The sequence below is a fragment of the Argiope bruennichi genome, chromosome 3, assembly GCF_947563725.1.
Source record: "Argiope bruennichi chromosome 3, qqArgBrue1.1, whole genome shotgun sequence".
Taxonomy (NCBI): domain Eukaryota; kingdom Metazoa; phylum Arthropoda; class Arachnida; order Araneae; family Araneidae; genus Argiope; species Argiope bruennichi.
Genome location: NC_079153.1, coordinates 112,680,500 through 112,695,597, shown reverse-complemented (window position 1 = coordinate 112,695,597; position 15,098 = coordinate 112,680,500). Strand labels below are relative to the sequence as shown.

General features: G+C 25.0%; 1 protein-coding gene across 2 annotated transcripts in view; it reads left to right on the top strand.

The window, feature by feature from the left end:
* Positions 1-2,740: 2,740 nt before the first annotated feature.
* Positions 2,741-15,098, top strand: part of LOC129962737 (E3 ubiquitin-protein ligase RNF123-like) — a 32,771-nt gene continuing 20,413 nt past the window's right edge. For both annotated transcript variants that reach the window (XM_056076711.1, XM_056076710.1), the window contains exons 1-11: positions 2,741-2,961; positions 5,500-5,569; positions 6,820-6,911; positions 7,337-7,425; positions 8,879-8,933; positions 9,385-9,470; positions 9,713-9,799; positions 10,969-11,036; positions 11,132-11,375; positions 13,944-14,057; positions 14,698-14,826. In XM_056076711.1, the coding sequence (XP_055932686.1) occupies positions 2,907-2,961; positions 5,500-5,569; positions 6,820-6,911; positions 7,337-7,425; positions 8,879-8,933; positions 9,385-9,470; positions 9,713-9,799; positions 10,969-11,036; positions 11,132-11,375; positions 13,944-14,057; positions 14,698-14,826 (1,089 nt within the window). In that variant the 5' untranslated portion in view covers positions 2,741-2,906. The remainder of the gene's footprint in view (positions 2,962-5,499; positions 5,570-6,819; positions 6,912-7,336; positions 7,426-8,878; positions 8,934-9,384; positions 9,471-9,712; positions 9,800-10,968; positions 11,037-11,131; positions 11,376-13,943; positions 14,058-14,697; positions 14,827-15,098) is intronic.

Below are 15,098 nucleotides of genomic sequence, written 5' to 3'. Positions count from 1 at the left end.
ATTGTCGAGAAGTGATACAACCTGGAATACTAGAATCAATTAGGTAATTACTACTTTACACATGTGCATGATTTGAATACGTCTTTTACATTGCATACTCTTTTAATATTTACAATTTTATTTTGATTTCCGTCTCTAATATCTAAAAAATTAAGATCATTTATTTTTGATTTATCAAATTTTAAGCACACAGTTGGTCGCACCACCATAATACTCACGGTTTTAAGTGAGTTTTTATATAAAATTATCTCAAATTTAATGATTTAACCTGCAAATATATTATAAAAAGCATTTTCATACCTTTCACTTTCCTAGCTATGAACGGAAGAGTATTGAATTGGGAAATAAAAAAAATTTATGATATTATGTATGACCGTGTGGGAAAAAACTACAAGTATTGGTATAAAATTTAGACAATACATCAATGATCGCATATACAAAAATGATATAAAACTGTTAGCTAATATTGCTGTTTCTTGTTTATGAAAAGCAATAAAAAATGAGTTAAAGTATTTAACATGAATTTTAAAGTACAACAATAGAAATTAAAAGCATCAAAACCTGGAAAAAATTCACCCGCACATAGAAGTTTCATCTGTTATCAAATTTTTTTTAATAAATTCTTGCTATTACATAGCTATGAAAAAAATGTATTCAAAATCAAAAAAGGCATAAAAGCGTACTTCAACTCCTTCAATGAATTTTGAAATTTTAAATGAATGATGCCGAAATATCTTTATTTTCCTTATCTTTATTTACTTAATTTTAAGTGCGATATTTTATTTTAAAAGACGTAGGTTTTTTTTATAAATTTAGACTTCAATAATCATTTTCACTCTCCTCATTTTTTCTAATTCTCCTCTATTTTTTTAATGTCTTCATGATGTTTTGTATCTTTTATATGTAAATGTATGCCTTTTGCGTCTCTTAGTATAAAATATTGCATTCGTACCCCACACAATGATACTCAATACAGTGGAACCTCGCTTAACGGGCATAGTTCCCGTATCTTACTCGTACGACGAAACAAAAACAAAACAATTTTTTCTATAGGAATCCATATAAAATAGGAGAATGCGCGCCATTCTGAAATATATACCAATTTCTAATAATGTAATTTATTACTTGCTAGCCACTTTTGGCTACTAGCTCGTTCGCCAGGATTAATGTGCCTATAAATTTCAATGAAATATTTTATGCAATTTTGTCTCTTAATAGCGTCTTCAGCAGAATATTTTAAGCTTCAAATTTTGATAGTCATATAATTCACTCATACTGTTATGGGGGTTTTAAGCCAGTCTGTTCAATGTACTATGTATTTTTAATTTTCTGCCAATTCAAATAAAATTTCAACTTAAGTTAAAATGGAAGTGATTAAACCTCAATTTACATAAATACATTTTTGGCTCAAACCCATCACATTTTTTAAAAAAAATACGAGTACAGAAAACGAAATAGTTCAACATGAAATCTTATGAGCATTACACAGAATAATTTTCATAATTTCTTCACTATCGTGAAGAATTATTCAATAATTTTTTTTTTTCTATTTCATCAATTTTTAGTTTTATTTTCAAAAGGAGTTAAATGATGTAAATAATAATATAATATTTTGCTTCAGTTTTAAAGAAATTATGAAAGCTAAATTTTATACATTCCTTTAGTTCTAAAGTGAAATATTCTTGACACACCAACTTTTAAATAAAGGAAGGGGAAAAAAAAAAAGTCTTCCTTTGCCAGATTTAATAGAATACTGAAGTTTTGAATAGTATAATTTTAGACCAATAAACATTTTCATAATCTTAGGCCAATAGGCCTTGGGGAAACTCTGGGCACTGATTGACATATTTTCTTTAAGGCGATCGATGGAGTAGTCTGAAATTGCGCGTTTTTATAAGATGGTAATATGAATAAATTTCATAATCTACTCAGTTTTAAACGCAATAGAATGGGCTTCTCTTTTTATTTAAAAGTTTTTTTTTAGTAACCATCTTTTTCACTGAGAATATTAACTATATTTAATTTTCTTTAAATCTTGTCTATACTACTTCATGACCAAATCATTAGACATAGCTATGATTTAATATTAGAAAAGAAAGTAAGATTTTAATGCAGAAGTTATCTGTTGACTGCATATAGAACTAGAAACAAAAATTTCGAAGAATGTGTCCTAAAAGAAATGACAATTTCTAAATTTATTTATTAATTTTTTTTTTCAAAACACTTTATGCGGCCTTTAAAAACCGCGATGGCCTGGTGGTAATAAAAACAATTGTGTAAGCGGTTCGGGTACACGTTAAATCCGTCGGGGCCAAACGTCTTCCTTCTGATATAATGTGGAAGTTTCGCTTCGACACGGGGTGGGTGCCATCTCTGGTATCGCCCTTGTTATCTGACCGTGGTCCAAAATTACGGGGTCAGTCCTGAAATAGCTTTAGAGTTGCTTTAAAACAGGAACATTAATATAACGAAACTGAAATTAAGTGCACTTTTATATATGATTTTATATTACACTTCAGTGCACTTTTTATAGTATAATTCAAATAATAATAATTTTGATTAGATATTTAAAGATAACAATGGCAAAAAGATTCGTATTCAAAAAGAGTCATTGACTCAGCATCTCTAGAACCTTAAAATAATCATCATTGAAATAGCTCAAGGGTGACAACATCATGTAGAAGATATGATATCTTATATCTTAAGATTTCCGTAACTGTAGCCTAAAAATTCTCGTCTGCTACTAAGAATTTTTGTAAACAATAATCTGAAACGGAGTTGGAATTTGATGCAAGTGTGGTTGTTAGGGTTGTGCGTAGGTAGGATGTATTATACATGAAAATTGGAGATTAATTTTAAATTATATTGTTTATAAATATTTTGCAACTTAAAAGAAATTCGCTTTAATGGAGTGCACAAGTGATCGAATGCGTAAATCTATGGAAAATGAACTTTGTTTAGGTATGATAATTCTGTTTTTAAGTACTTTTTTATTTTATTATCCAATATTTAAATTAATGGAAGTTAAAAGGGTAAGAATCTCGATCGTAATGGTTTTAATGCATGAAATTTTGACAATAATCGCAGGTGTTTTTTTTTATATATATTTAGTTGTATTGAATGTTTAATTTGAATTTGACAGTAACAAAGTAATCACAAATATTTCATGTTTGTATTCTGTATGATAAAAATATAAATAAAAATTTTATAATGGCCAGATGTTTAACTTGAGATGATTCTTATAAAATTATCCTAATTCTAGCATCTTTCATATCAATTTATCATTATTCGCAGGCTCAGCCAATAATTTTAGATCTTTTTATATCAGCAGTATATTGTAATGTTATAAATAACTTCTATATTTAATTCAATATTTTATTTCTTGTACTTTTATATGTAAATCTTATCTTTTAAATGGCAAAATTTTCAGTTATTAAATATAAATATTGATGGAGATTGTTAATAATTGGATAGAATATAATTTACAGTATTTGTTAATGTTATAAGAGTTTTTGGATAAACACTTGGAAATAAGAATGTAAATTAATGTTATTTGGAGTCTGAAAAAGCATCTATTTTATATTTCTTACTAAATAATAGTTTTCAAAATATTAATCAGACTGATAGTCATTTTTTTTCTTTCTATTTTTTGGTAAATTTTTAAAAACTTTCAGAGTGTTTTCTTTTCTTTTCTTTTTTTTTTACAAATGAGCATTTTAATTTTGTATATAATACTTGGATAAAATTTGAAGTCTTGTTACTCCCTTGTTGATGTTACTTGATCCTAAGTTATATTTTCTGTGATGACAGGCATTGAATTAGACATGTTTATGTTTTGTTAAGCATTAAATTTTAAAATACGTTGCAAATTTCAATGATTTGCAATGAAATATTTTAGCACCTTAGATTTTTTAAATTCTGAAAGGGAATACTAATGTATGAAAAGATTGCTTTAGTTTGGAATTGAAATAATTTTCTTTTTATTAATGTGAGTGTATTAATTTTTATATATATTTTTTATTCCATTCATCACTAGTGATGAGAGTGATTTCATTGATTGCATAGGCTGTATGATGTTCCACTTCCAAAATATGTCTGAAAATCAAATTTGAGTAACATAATTCAAATCAATTTATACTTAAATAATGAAATTGTGTTTTATCAAAGAAGCAAAATAAGCATTTTTTTTTTTTTTTGTATTTTTTGATTAATTTTTGTGTTTTTATTTGAATTTACAATAGTTATGACTCAAATACATTCAAATTACTGTCAATAATTGTTTAAATTTCAAAATATTATTCTTGGAATTTCCTTATTTTTAAATTCTCTTGTATATCACTCTGGTTTAATTTCTTTTTGAAGATATCTGACTGATTCACAACAGCCATGACAAATTTTGTATTGTGATACTTATATTATGTTACAGAAATTTTATTTTATACATTTTGTTTGAAATTGTTGTTTAATTTAAATTTTATGTTTTTTGATAGCAAGAGATACTGAAACCAAATTTCTGAATGAAAGTGACTTACTGTTAAATGTTTTGATATTTTTGTTTATTGCAACATTTTTGTACTTAAATTTTTGATAGAGTTTTTTTGATTAAATTAAAATCAATATGATATATTTGGCTTTTTGAAACTAGGAATATAAAAGAGAAGAAACCAAATTTCCTTACCTAAGATTAATTTTCCTGAATTAATATGTATTGAAACAAATCCTAAAAGAATTTCTTAATAAAAACACTAAGACAAAAACTTATCCTTTTCTCTTGTGTCTTGATGTAGACACACATGTTTCATCGCTTTTTCCCATATACAAATCATACCCTTCCATGGAAAAACAAATTGAAGTTAACTCCAAATTTGTCTTCTATTCAACCACACATCGCTCTAATTATTGCATATATATATATATATATATATATATATATATATATATATATATATATATATTTAATGATATCTCTTAATCTAATTTAAATCCTGATTACCTCTTTGTTAATCCTAAAGCAACCCATATTACTTTATTCAAACATGTTCTCTTATTTCTTGATGCAAGTCCCAAGTTTTCATTTAATTATTTCTAACATACGCTCTAATAAGTTAAGTTGTAACAGGGATAAAATTCCCTTATGCCTACAGCATTCTTTCCTAACATTCTCTTTCCTGAACTGGCACATGTCAAAGAAATCTTTATAAGAATCTCTAAGTAAAAGAACTGAGAGAAAAGCTTTATACACCTTTCTTTTGTGTCCCACTGTGACCAATCGCATGTTATTCTCATTTATAAGTTGTGTCATCCAGTGTGAAAATGAAGTGAAATTAAATCCAAAACTGTCTTGTTGTTGCCCTGACATCTGCAAAAATGCTATATATAGATAGATTGATAAATGTTATTAACTGGTTTTTTTATGTTAAGATCCCCCCATCCTAAATTAAACTCCATGCATCTCTTATAAACAAAAATGTTTTAATTACTTTTATGATTTTTTTTCAGAGAGTGTTATAAAACAAGTTTATGGTGGAGGTGGAAATCAACCTTTAGGTGAACATGGACATATATTATTGTAAGTATTATAGTTAATTTCCACAGTTTTTGTTATTGATTATTATTATATTTTTATGTATGTAACTTGATATATTTTCTTTATAATTTCTTCTTGTTCCAAAAAAAATTTAAAAAAGATTTTCAAATGTTCAGAATATTAATAGATGTTGTTTAATGTATCCTTAAAAACAATTACCTATATAAAAGAAATGTAATTTATACAAGAACTTGAATAAAATGTTTGTAAGATTTTTTTTTAATTCTTCGCTTTCTTGATATTAGAGTTCCTTAAATCATGAAACATGACACTTTGTAGAATTGTGCAGAAAAATTATTAGGATCAGGAAATTGTGCAAAAAGGCTTTTCTTTCGGGATCTTCTACATTTGGAAACAAAAAATGTTGTTGAAAAATCCTGATTTGTCAGCAAATTTCATAAAAATTTTTCTAAAAAATAGATAACTTTTATTTAATTTACTTTAAGTTACCATTATTTAATGCTTTATTTTCTTATTTTTTTGAGTTTGAAGGAAACTTTTTAGGTGAAATGGATTATGAAAAATTTATTCTGAAATTGGATATTGAAAGTTTGTTCTATCCAAGAAAGAAATAAAAATGGGGAAAAAAAACCCTTACAAGCTTTATTTATATTGACATTTTAGAACTAAAATACACTAATACTTCTCTATGATGGATGAAAAAATGGGGAATATAAAAATAAATTTGTTTATATGAAACACTTTAAAATTCAATGTAATATATTTCATAATTGATAATGGTATTGAAAATTTTCCTGCTTAGCATTTTTCATTTTGAAGTATAAATTAGTGAGAAATCATGTTCAAATTCTGAAGAACTTTTATGTTGCGGAAGAAAATATGTCCTACTTTCTACAATATAATAAATAGTAATGTGTGAGAAATTTTAAAATGGAAATAGGAATCAGGTAAAAATTATTTTTTCAACAATATTAATTTAAAATTCTCTACTTGATTTTCATTCAATTTACTACATTAGCATTATTTTTGTTATTATGAGGCTCTCTTTTACTTATTCATGTTCTACAGTAGTATATAATTTATGTCATCATAACTCTTGATAAGTTTTAATCTTTTAATTGAATTCTGTAAACTTTAAAATTCATAAGCAGAATTTGAAAATATTTTTAATGTTGTGTAAATTATAATTAAAATTTTATTCACATTTATTAAGGTCATTCTAAATTGTTTTTATGTTTTAAATTTAATTTTTAATTCAACTATTTTTCTAGGGATAGCCTCAACCTGGATAATATTGATGATTTCATTGATAAAGAATTACGGAAAGCCTCTCAAGTCGCTGAAATGTCAATGCATTTAAATGGTAAAGCATTCTTAATAATATTTCTTTATTGTTTAGTTCTTTTGTACTATTATGTTAAATATATAAATAAATAATAGGTATTTTTACATTTATTTGCATTATTACTACCTTTTTACTTTTATGTGGCATTAACCGTTTGAGTTTTTCTATTTGCTTAGTATTGGACAAAATACACACCAAATATATCAAGAACTACAATTGTATGATAAAAAAGTACAATTCTCCATCAATTATATTATTGTAGTTGCTACATTTGATATAATTAAGTGTACTTTTGCAATTGCCATACAAATTAATATATTTATTATGTTTATAAATGAAGATTCTAATTGAAATGATTAATTTTTTAATTAAACTGTTAAATGTGACCGATTGTTAATGCATAATTGATGCAGCTTCTTGACTTCACTTCTTGTTTATTTCAGAAAACAGAGGCATTATAGGACCAGAAAAAGTTATATTTGATGTTTCTAGTAATGTTGGTAGTTTAGTTATTGATCGTGATAGACTTGGTGTAAGTAACATTCAGTTCTCTTGATTTTTTATACTTAATGTGTATATTGCAATTGTATTAAGCATCTAATATTCTAGTTTAGTTTAGACAAATATAAGTTAGACCAAATTGAATTTATCTTGACGGGACAATTCTCCGCATTTAAGAAAGCTAGCGAAATAGTTTTTATGATAATTCTTTGAAAGGTGTTTTCTAAAATATTTTCTGTATATTCATAGTTTAAATTATATTTTTCTTTATGATGACATTATTTGTCTCATGAAGGTAGATTTAATATTATGAAAACAGCTCTGAAATATAGTGAATGACAGGTAGCTTCAACAAATGGGGGTATCATATATTTTATTTGATCATGGGATATTGTCAGAAAGTTTCAGAGCATTAAACTGCAGAGTAGCAATTTATTATCTTTTTTTTTTAATTTTATGTTTTGTCTTTGCTAATTATTTTAGCTTATTTCAATTAATTAATTTCTTATTATGTGTCTTTTTAAGTTATATGATTAATGCTCTATTATATTTCATTTTATTACTTAATTGAACCATACAATTAAATAAAATTTGATAATAAAACCATATTTCCCAAAAGATTGTTTCATAAATTTTTTTCTCTCTTTATCTCACTTTAATTTTATTTTAATTTACATTTAACTTCTGTCACATTATGGAAAAAGAACTTAACCAACTTAATTATTTGTGTTATTTAAAAGTTTAGTTTTTGATATGTTTATTTATGTAAAAAAAGATTTATATAATGATATGTTTAAATAATGTACAAATGGTTTGCATTATTTAGTTACTTAGAATAATAATTTCATATTTAAATTTAATTTTTTTCCAAGGCATTTTAACATTTATTACACTAAAGTTTCCTTACTAGGTCATATATATCAGGTATGCCATCTTAATTTATAATGAAAATGTAACGGCACTTTTCTATATATGATTTTAAAAAATATCTATTCCATTTCCAGAAAGGTGTATAAAATTATTTGATTTTATGCTATCTGCATGAATGTTATTAATTATATATGTATGGACATTTAAAAAAATTTAGGATTTTTACTTTTAAAAACTATTTTCTTGAAGCATTTCTTGTACACTTTCTTAATATTTATATAAAGAAGTTCTGTTTATTTTTTATTTTTTTATTTGAGTGAAATATTTTGCAAATACATTTTGAAATTTTCAGTACACAACATTAAAATCAAAAAAATTAATACACAGAGATATTTAAATATGAGCATATATATCTTTAAAAATGGTTTTGGTATCAATTTTATTTGTTATAAAATTGTTATTTAAATAAATCTGATAAATAGTGAAATACCAGAATTTTTTACTTATCTTATTTTTTATTTATATTGAATTGTGATGTTGCAGATAGTTTAAGGTAGTTTGTAATCTTTTTGATAGAATAAAAGATTTCAGAAATTTGTACTTTATTCTTTTAGCTATCCAGTCAAAGCAATTTTAGTTCTATAAGAGGAAATTGCTGTGTATATAAAGGTAATTTATTTTGTATTTTAAGAGCTCTACTTAATTTGATAATTTAATATCAAATATAAATTGTCTTATTATATTTTTATCAGATATTAATTTTTTAAAAAATTATGGTTAAAATTTATTCTGTACATTTATTAATTATAAAATCAGATTGTTTTTTAACATTTTGTGCTAAATATTTTTCCATACTATAGTGAAAAAAATTCCCCCCTCCCCCTTTTTTAAACATGTTAATCTTTTTAAATATTCTAAAAAATGATTTGCTCTTATATTATTTGAAAAAATGTTTTCCTTTTTTCTTAGATAATTTAAATATTATTGGTTTCATCTATTATGTATAAAATATATAATTCAAAATTTCTCTCTTGTTTTTTTTTTTTTTTTTTTTTTGTATATGATGTAAAACTAACTTAATTTGAATAAATAAATAAATTGTTGTTATGGTTTATTATAGGGAAATGGCAATATGAATTGATGCTTGGTTCAAAAGGAGTTATGCAGATTGGATGGGCTACAATTAACTGCAAGTTTTCACAAGAGGTAAAATTATTTTTCATATATTTTAAAAAGCTTTATGATACAAAAATGTGCTTATTTTTTGTTTATATATTCTAACTTGGAAGTCAGATGTTTATGAATATCTTTCAAATATTCCAGGATTTTGAAATAATGTGGAATTTCGTATATAATGTATCCAAATTTCACAATTTGCAACTCAATCAATTTGGTATTTTACATCATATTTGATTATAAGACAATTATTAATCATGTTATCCTTTTAGAAAGGCGTTGGTGATACACCTCATTCATATGCTTATGATGGCCATAGAATTCGTAAATGGAACGTATCTACCTACAAATATGGAGAGGTTTGTAATTTTCTTTTCTATATTTGCTAAAATTTTAACTTTTAATGAATTACGATCAAGTCAATTATCAAGAAATTTTGAAATTTAGTGAGTATCATTGATGGCAAGAACTTTATTGATAATTCTTTTTTAAAGTTGGTAAGTATATATTTCAAGAATTAAATTTTTAAGGGAATTCTATTTTTATATGCATATTTAATGAAATATTTTTTGATAACTATTTAATCAGTACATTTATCCATTCATCATATTACTTATCACTCTATTAATACCTCACTTATTCTGTTAAATACTATTTCTTTTAATCCTTTTGATGTCATTTACTTAGCAATTAAGATCTCATAATAAGAAACCTTGTCTATGTAATTTAAAATTGGCATATATTTCATTATATTATTTCTTTTAAATTAAATTATTTAGTATTTAAATAATACTTTATTTTTCATTCTGTTGTCAAAAATAATTTATCATTGTTAGTTTGATAAAATTTTTTTGTTTTGTTTTTAGAAGTTTCTTAATTCGTTTTTCACGATAGTTAAAAAAACATTTATGTTTTTGAGATTTGCAGATAGTGCGTTTTTCCATAAGGAGAATTCTAACTGAAGTTGATGGGCAAAATTGGAGTCTTGAAAACCTTCAAATATTTAAGGGTTTATTGTATTTTTTTAATTGTATTTCTGATCTATTTTTTCTATATTAGCCAATGATTTTTTTAAAAAATCATTATGCAATATTCTATAATATAATGTTTATTTTTATTGAATAAAATTTGTACCATGAAGATAATTTTTACTAAATGTTTTGCTTAATTTAATTGCTAATTTTATGTTTTTAATATTGTTATATTAATTCATTTTTCAGTCAAAATAAATTAAATAACTTTCAGAATTTTATATATCAATTACATTTCATTAAATGATAAGCCTCATTTAATATTTGGATATATATATCTTAATTTTAAGACTTTTGTATAATTATAACTGTTTTGTATTTTAATATTCTAATAAATCATTGTACCATAATATTATAATAAAGCATTATATCAAAGTATTATAGATATGAGAATTTTTTCTCCATAAACTCGTCAACATATGTAAAAACTGTTCTATTTTTTTATTGTTTTTTATAAATTACAATTTAAACAACAAATTATGATCTTTTTTTTAAAGTCTTGGCTGACAGGTGATGTTATTGGTTGTGCAATAGACTTGGACAAAGGAGTGATTGGATTTTACCGGTAATGATAACTCCCCTCCCTCCCAGATTTTTTAAAAATGGTTATTATATTTATTTGTCTACTATTTTTTAATTGCATTTTTTCTTCTCCTCTAGGAATGGAAATTACCTTGGTGATGCATTTGATAAAGTACAGATTGGTCCAGGTCTGGCGTACTTTCCAGCTGTAAGTCTGGCATACAATGAAAATCTAGTCGCTAATTTTGGTTCAACTCCACTTAGGTATCCTATAACTGGATATTCTCCTCTTCAACTTTATCCAAAGAAAGATATTGCACAAACAAATAAATTACTCATGTGGCTTGAAAAATTGTTAGAACTCTACAATTCAGTAACTCAGGTAAGCATCTAAGTATTTTTTCCCCCTCTATTATTATAACATAGGTCAGACTTTAACCTATTCAACCAATTTTCCATACTTGTCCTTTCGTGAACAAGCTATCTATTCTCCACTTAACTCAAAGATGTGAGACAGGCAGGACAGTTGCTCGAGGTGTGCTATTATCAGAAGGTGCAAAATTAAGAAGTGATTGAAATTATTTATTTTCATATATAGCATTTTAGACCTCTTTAAGTCTGAAAAATACAGTTTTAGGACTATGTCAGTCTGTCTATCTGTGAATGTCATAACTCAAAAACATTGGAATATGCTGACACTGTTGTCAGACTGCATTTAAAAGATAAATAGATTTTAACAACCAGTCGTGCCTCAAAACAGCATCTTTCTGTAAGGATGAATGTAAGCACAAAACAAGCTTAGATATTTTAGATCTGATCTCTCAACTATCTTTGTAATATCCTATCTACTTTCAGTGTTTTCCATCCTATATTGAACTGCATGGCAATGAATTAGTTACCTAGGCTAAGACTGCTTCTGATGAAACATAAATGGAGGCAAAGTACTCACTTATTCTGAAATCTCCTTTTATTAAAACAATTTAAATAATCAAACTTTCAAAAGCTTTACCCAAACATGCATGATCTTTGAAAGAGGTCCTGAATGGTTTACTCAATTCAGTTTAAAAGTAAACTTATTTGAAGTCAGCGAACGATACCATATATTAGGAGACACATTAATGCACTTACTTTTCAGCAGGGACAGAAACTCACTCAGAAATTCCATCGTTGTAAAGCTGACTAGCATACCTACTCCCGTATTCTTGGGTATTTGGGGGATTTACCAAAACACCTTTTTAAAGGACCTGATTTTATTCATTGAACTTTTGGAATTCATGGAAATGGTCCAGCTTTGCTAAACTATTTAGGATTAGTTGCAAATAAAAACAACTCAAAAAATTCAATAGACGAGATGTATGAAATAGGATACTAAATAATAACACCAAAATTATGGACTTCTGTTTTATTTTAGCATAATTCATTAATGAGTTACTCTTCTGTATGCATATGAATTTCTCCATTCAAAAACTCAAAAAACTAGAAATTTTAAAAAAAACTGTTAATATTTCCAATAGTGTTAATGTTTACATAGATTGCCTCATTGCAGAGTTTTGAGTTATTTAGAGGATTTCCAAGCATTCTTCACATTTCTTGTATAATTACTCATTTCATACTTTTAATGCTTTTTTTTTAAATTTCTGATAAATAAAATATATAAAGAGAATGTATTGTAATTATTAAAAAATTCAAATTTGACATTTTGATGAATCTCCACATCCCAGATTTCTCCAAGAAACACTTTTTTAGGATTATGTCTATGATTATTATGATTATGATAACTCAAAAATGCTTTAAGCTAGACCAAGGAAGTTGTTATTTGTTTTGTATTTATTACTCTAAATTTTTCCATTTAGGCCAAATTTTGAACAAATTTATTCTGAAAAAGTTTATCTGACAAAGTGCAAATAAACTTGATAAATGTAAAATGCAAAGAGCTAGATAAGTAAAATTTGGTAAAAAAGTTTAGTCTCTAAAATGTAGATACTTATCAAATTTGGAGCCAAATCTGTCAAAGGGTTGACTGTTTATAGGTCTCATATTGTATTACATGACTCTGCATGCATGAGTCGAAAATACTAATATGATTTTTATGTCTTGTGCATTAATTGTATACCAGGAATGAAGTACTAAATATTACACAATAAATTCTGTAAAATTGCTCGAATCAGGCCAATTATCTATATTTTGTGACTGATGTATGCTAATGCTATTGTCCTTAATGAAACTCCTCAATTTTATATGGGAGGGATAACATCTTTAATAGAAACTGCGAGATAGTTTTGAGGAAATCACTCCTTTTGGTTTTTTCCCATGTACAGTTACCAGTTTTCATGTTCAATTAATAGTTGGTTTAAATGCATTTTTCTAATCATATGATTTATTTTATTCTTAGTTTGACCCTGTGTATGTTTCTTTAGTTTATTTTTTTATTTATTATGTGAATTAGAAGCTAAATATGTTATAAGTCATTTTTATATGCCTTTTCCAAATTGAGAGTCAAAAATGTTTCAGGCAAAATTCAAATTTCAAAAGATTTTCTTATGAAAATTGATATTAAGTAGGAAAAGTTTAAGGGGCTATGTATTATAGCAAAATAGTAAATGCATAAAAAGGATGAACTAAAAATGTATTTATAAAAAATTAGAAATATATTACAATCTTTAACTATTTTTTAAAAACTTTTTATAAAATTTATACTTTAAAATTTTATGTTTAGATGTAATAAAAAAATTAATTCTTAAAACATATATACAACTGTATACAATAATGTATTTAGGATTGTCTAGAATTGAATAATGTACTTTAGGTTTTAAATGTGTTTACAGTTTTCATAACTCTTTAAAATTTTGTTTAAGTAGAAAATAATTTATTTTTTAAAGAAATAAAAATAGATTAGATTCTTATATCTTTTATGTTATTTTTTAAAAATTTATTTCACTGTTCTTCTAAGGAACCTAACCCTGTATTAGTTGTAAGAAACTGGCCACCACAATATAAGCAAGGACTGAAATCTCAACTTTTATTAGTTGCTGCACCACTTATGCATAGATTAAGTCCACTTTTAGTAAGTGCTGTTTCACATTCTAGTTATTTGAGCTTACAATTTTCTGATACTTTTTTTATTTAACTTTTGTATTTTTCTCCAATATAAATTCAATCACTAGTTTTATCTCTCTGAATGCAAAAAAATGATACATATTATTGTAAAAATGTACTTATGTAAAAAAAAAAAAAAATACAGGATATGTTGAAATTTGTTGCAATTTATACTTTTAAAAAAACCTCAAACTGATTTATTTAAAAATAATTTATGCTTTCTTCACATTTTGTAATTATTTAAACTTAAGATTTCATTTAATTCCCATGTAATAAATGTTTAATTAAAATTGTTTGTTTTTAAAGTTCTTCCATGAAAACTAAACAGTATATGATAAATATTTTGAAAGAGGAAAGTAAATAAAAGTAGTTTAGAAAATTACTGATATAGATGAAAGCTACTCTTTGATTATTACAAAAGTAATTTCCTAAAAGTATATTTTTTTTTAGTCATTTCTACTCTGTGGATGAGAAATATTCCTTGATATAATTTTTGTTATGTAAACACTTAAAAGTTATAGCACCATTTTATACAAGAAAAACTTTTATGCAATTTATTTAAATTTATTGAATAATTTATAATCATATTATTATTGTTCTTTTTTTAGGCCAATGCCTTTCTTACAGAAGCATGCCTACTTAGATTTCTATTTGACTTACAAGTTAAAGATCAAAGATCAATGGATTCTAAGTCTCGAATAACTTCTGTTCTTGAAATAATGTGGTCGCTGATGGAAGTAATGTTTTGTTTTAAGATTTTTTTATTGCCATTAAATTTTAGTGCATTTTCATTTTAAAAACAAAAACATTTGAAATCATTAATGTTGATGTTTGATAGTTAACATTGCAAAAAATTACACTTTTAAATTGATGAACTTTGATTTTGAAACACTTTTTTATTAACTTTTTTAAAATTATAAAATTTAAAACATTAAATGTTGTTTTTAGTAATTTTAAAACAAAACTAAATTTTTATTGTAGTATTTGATTTCCTGGTCAAATCAATGTT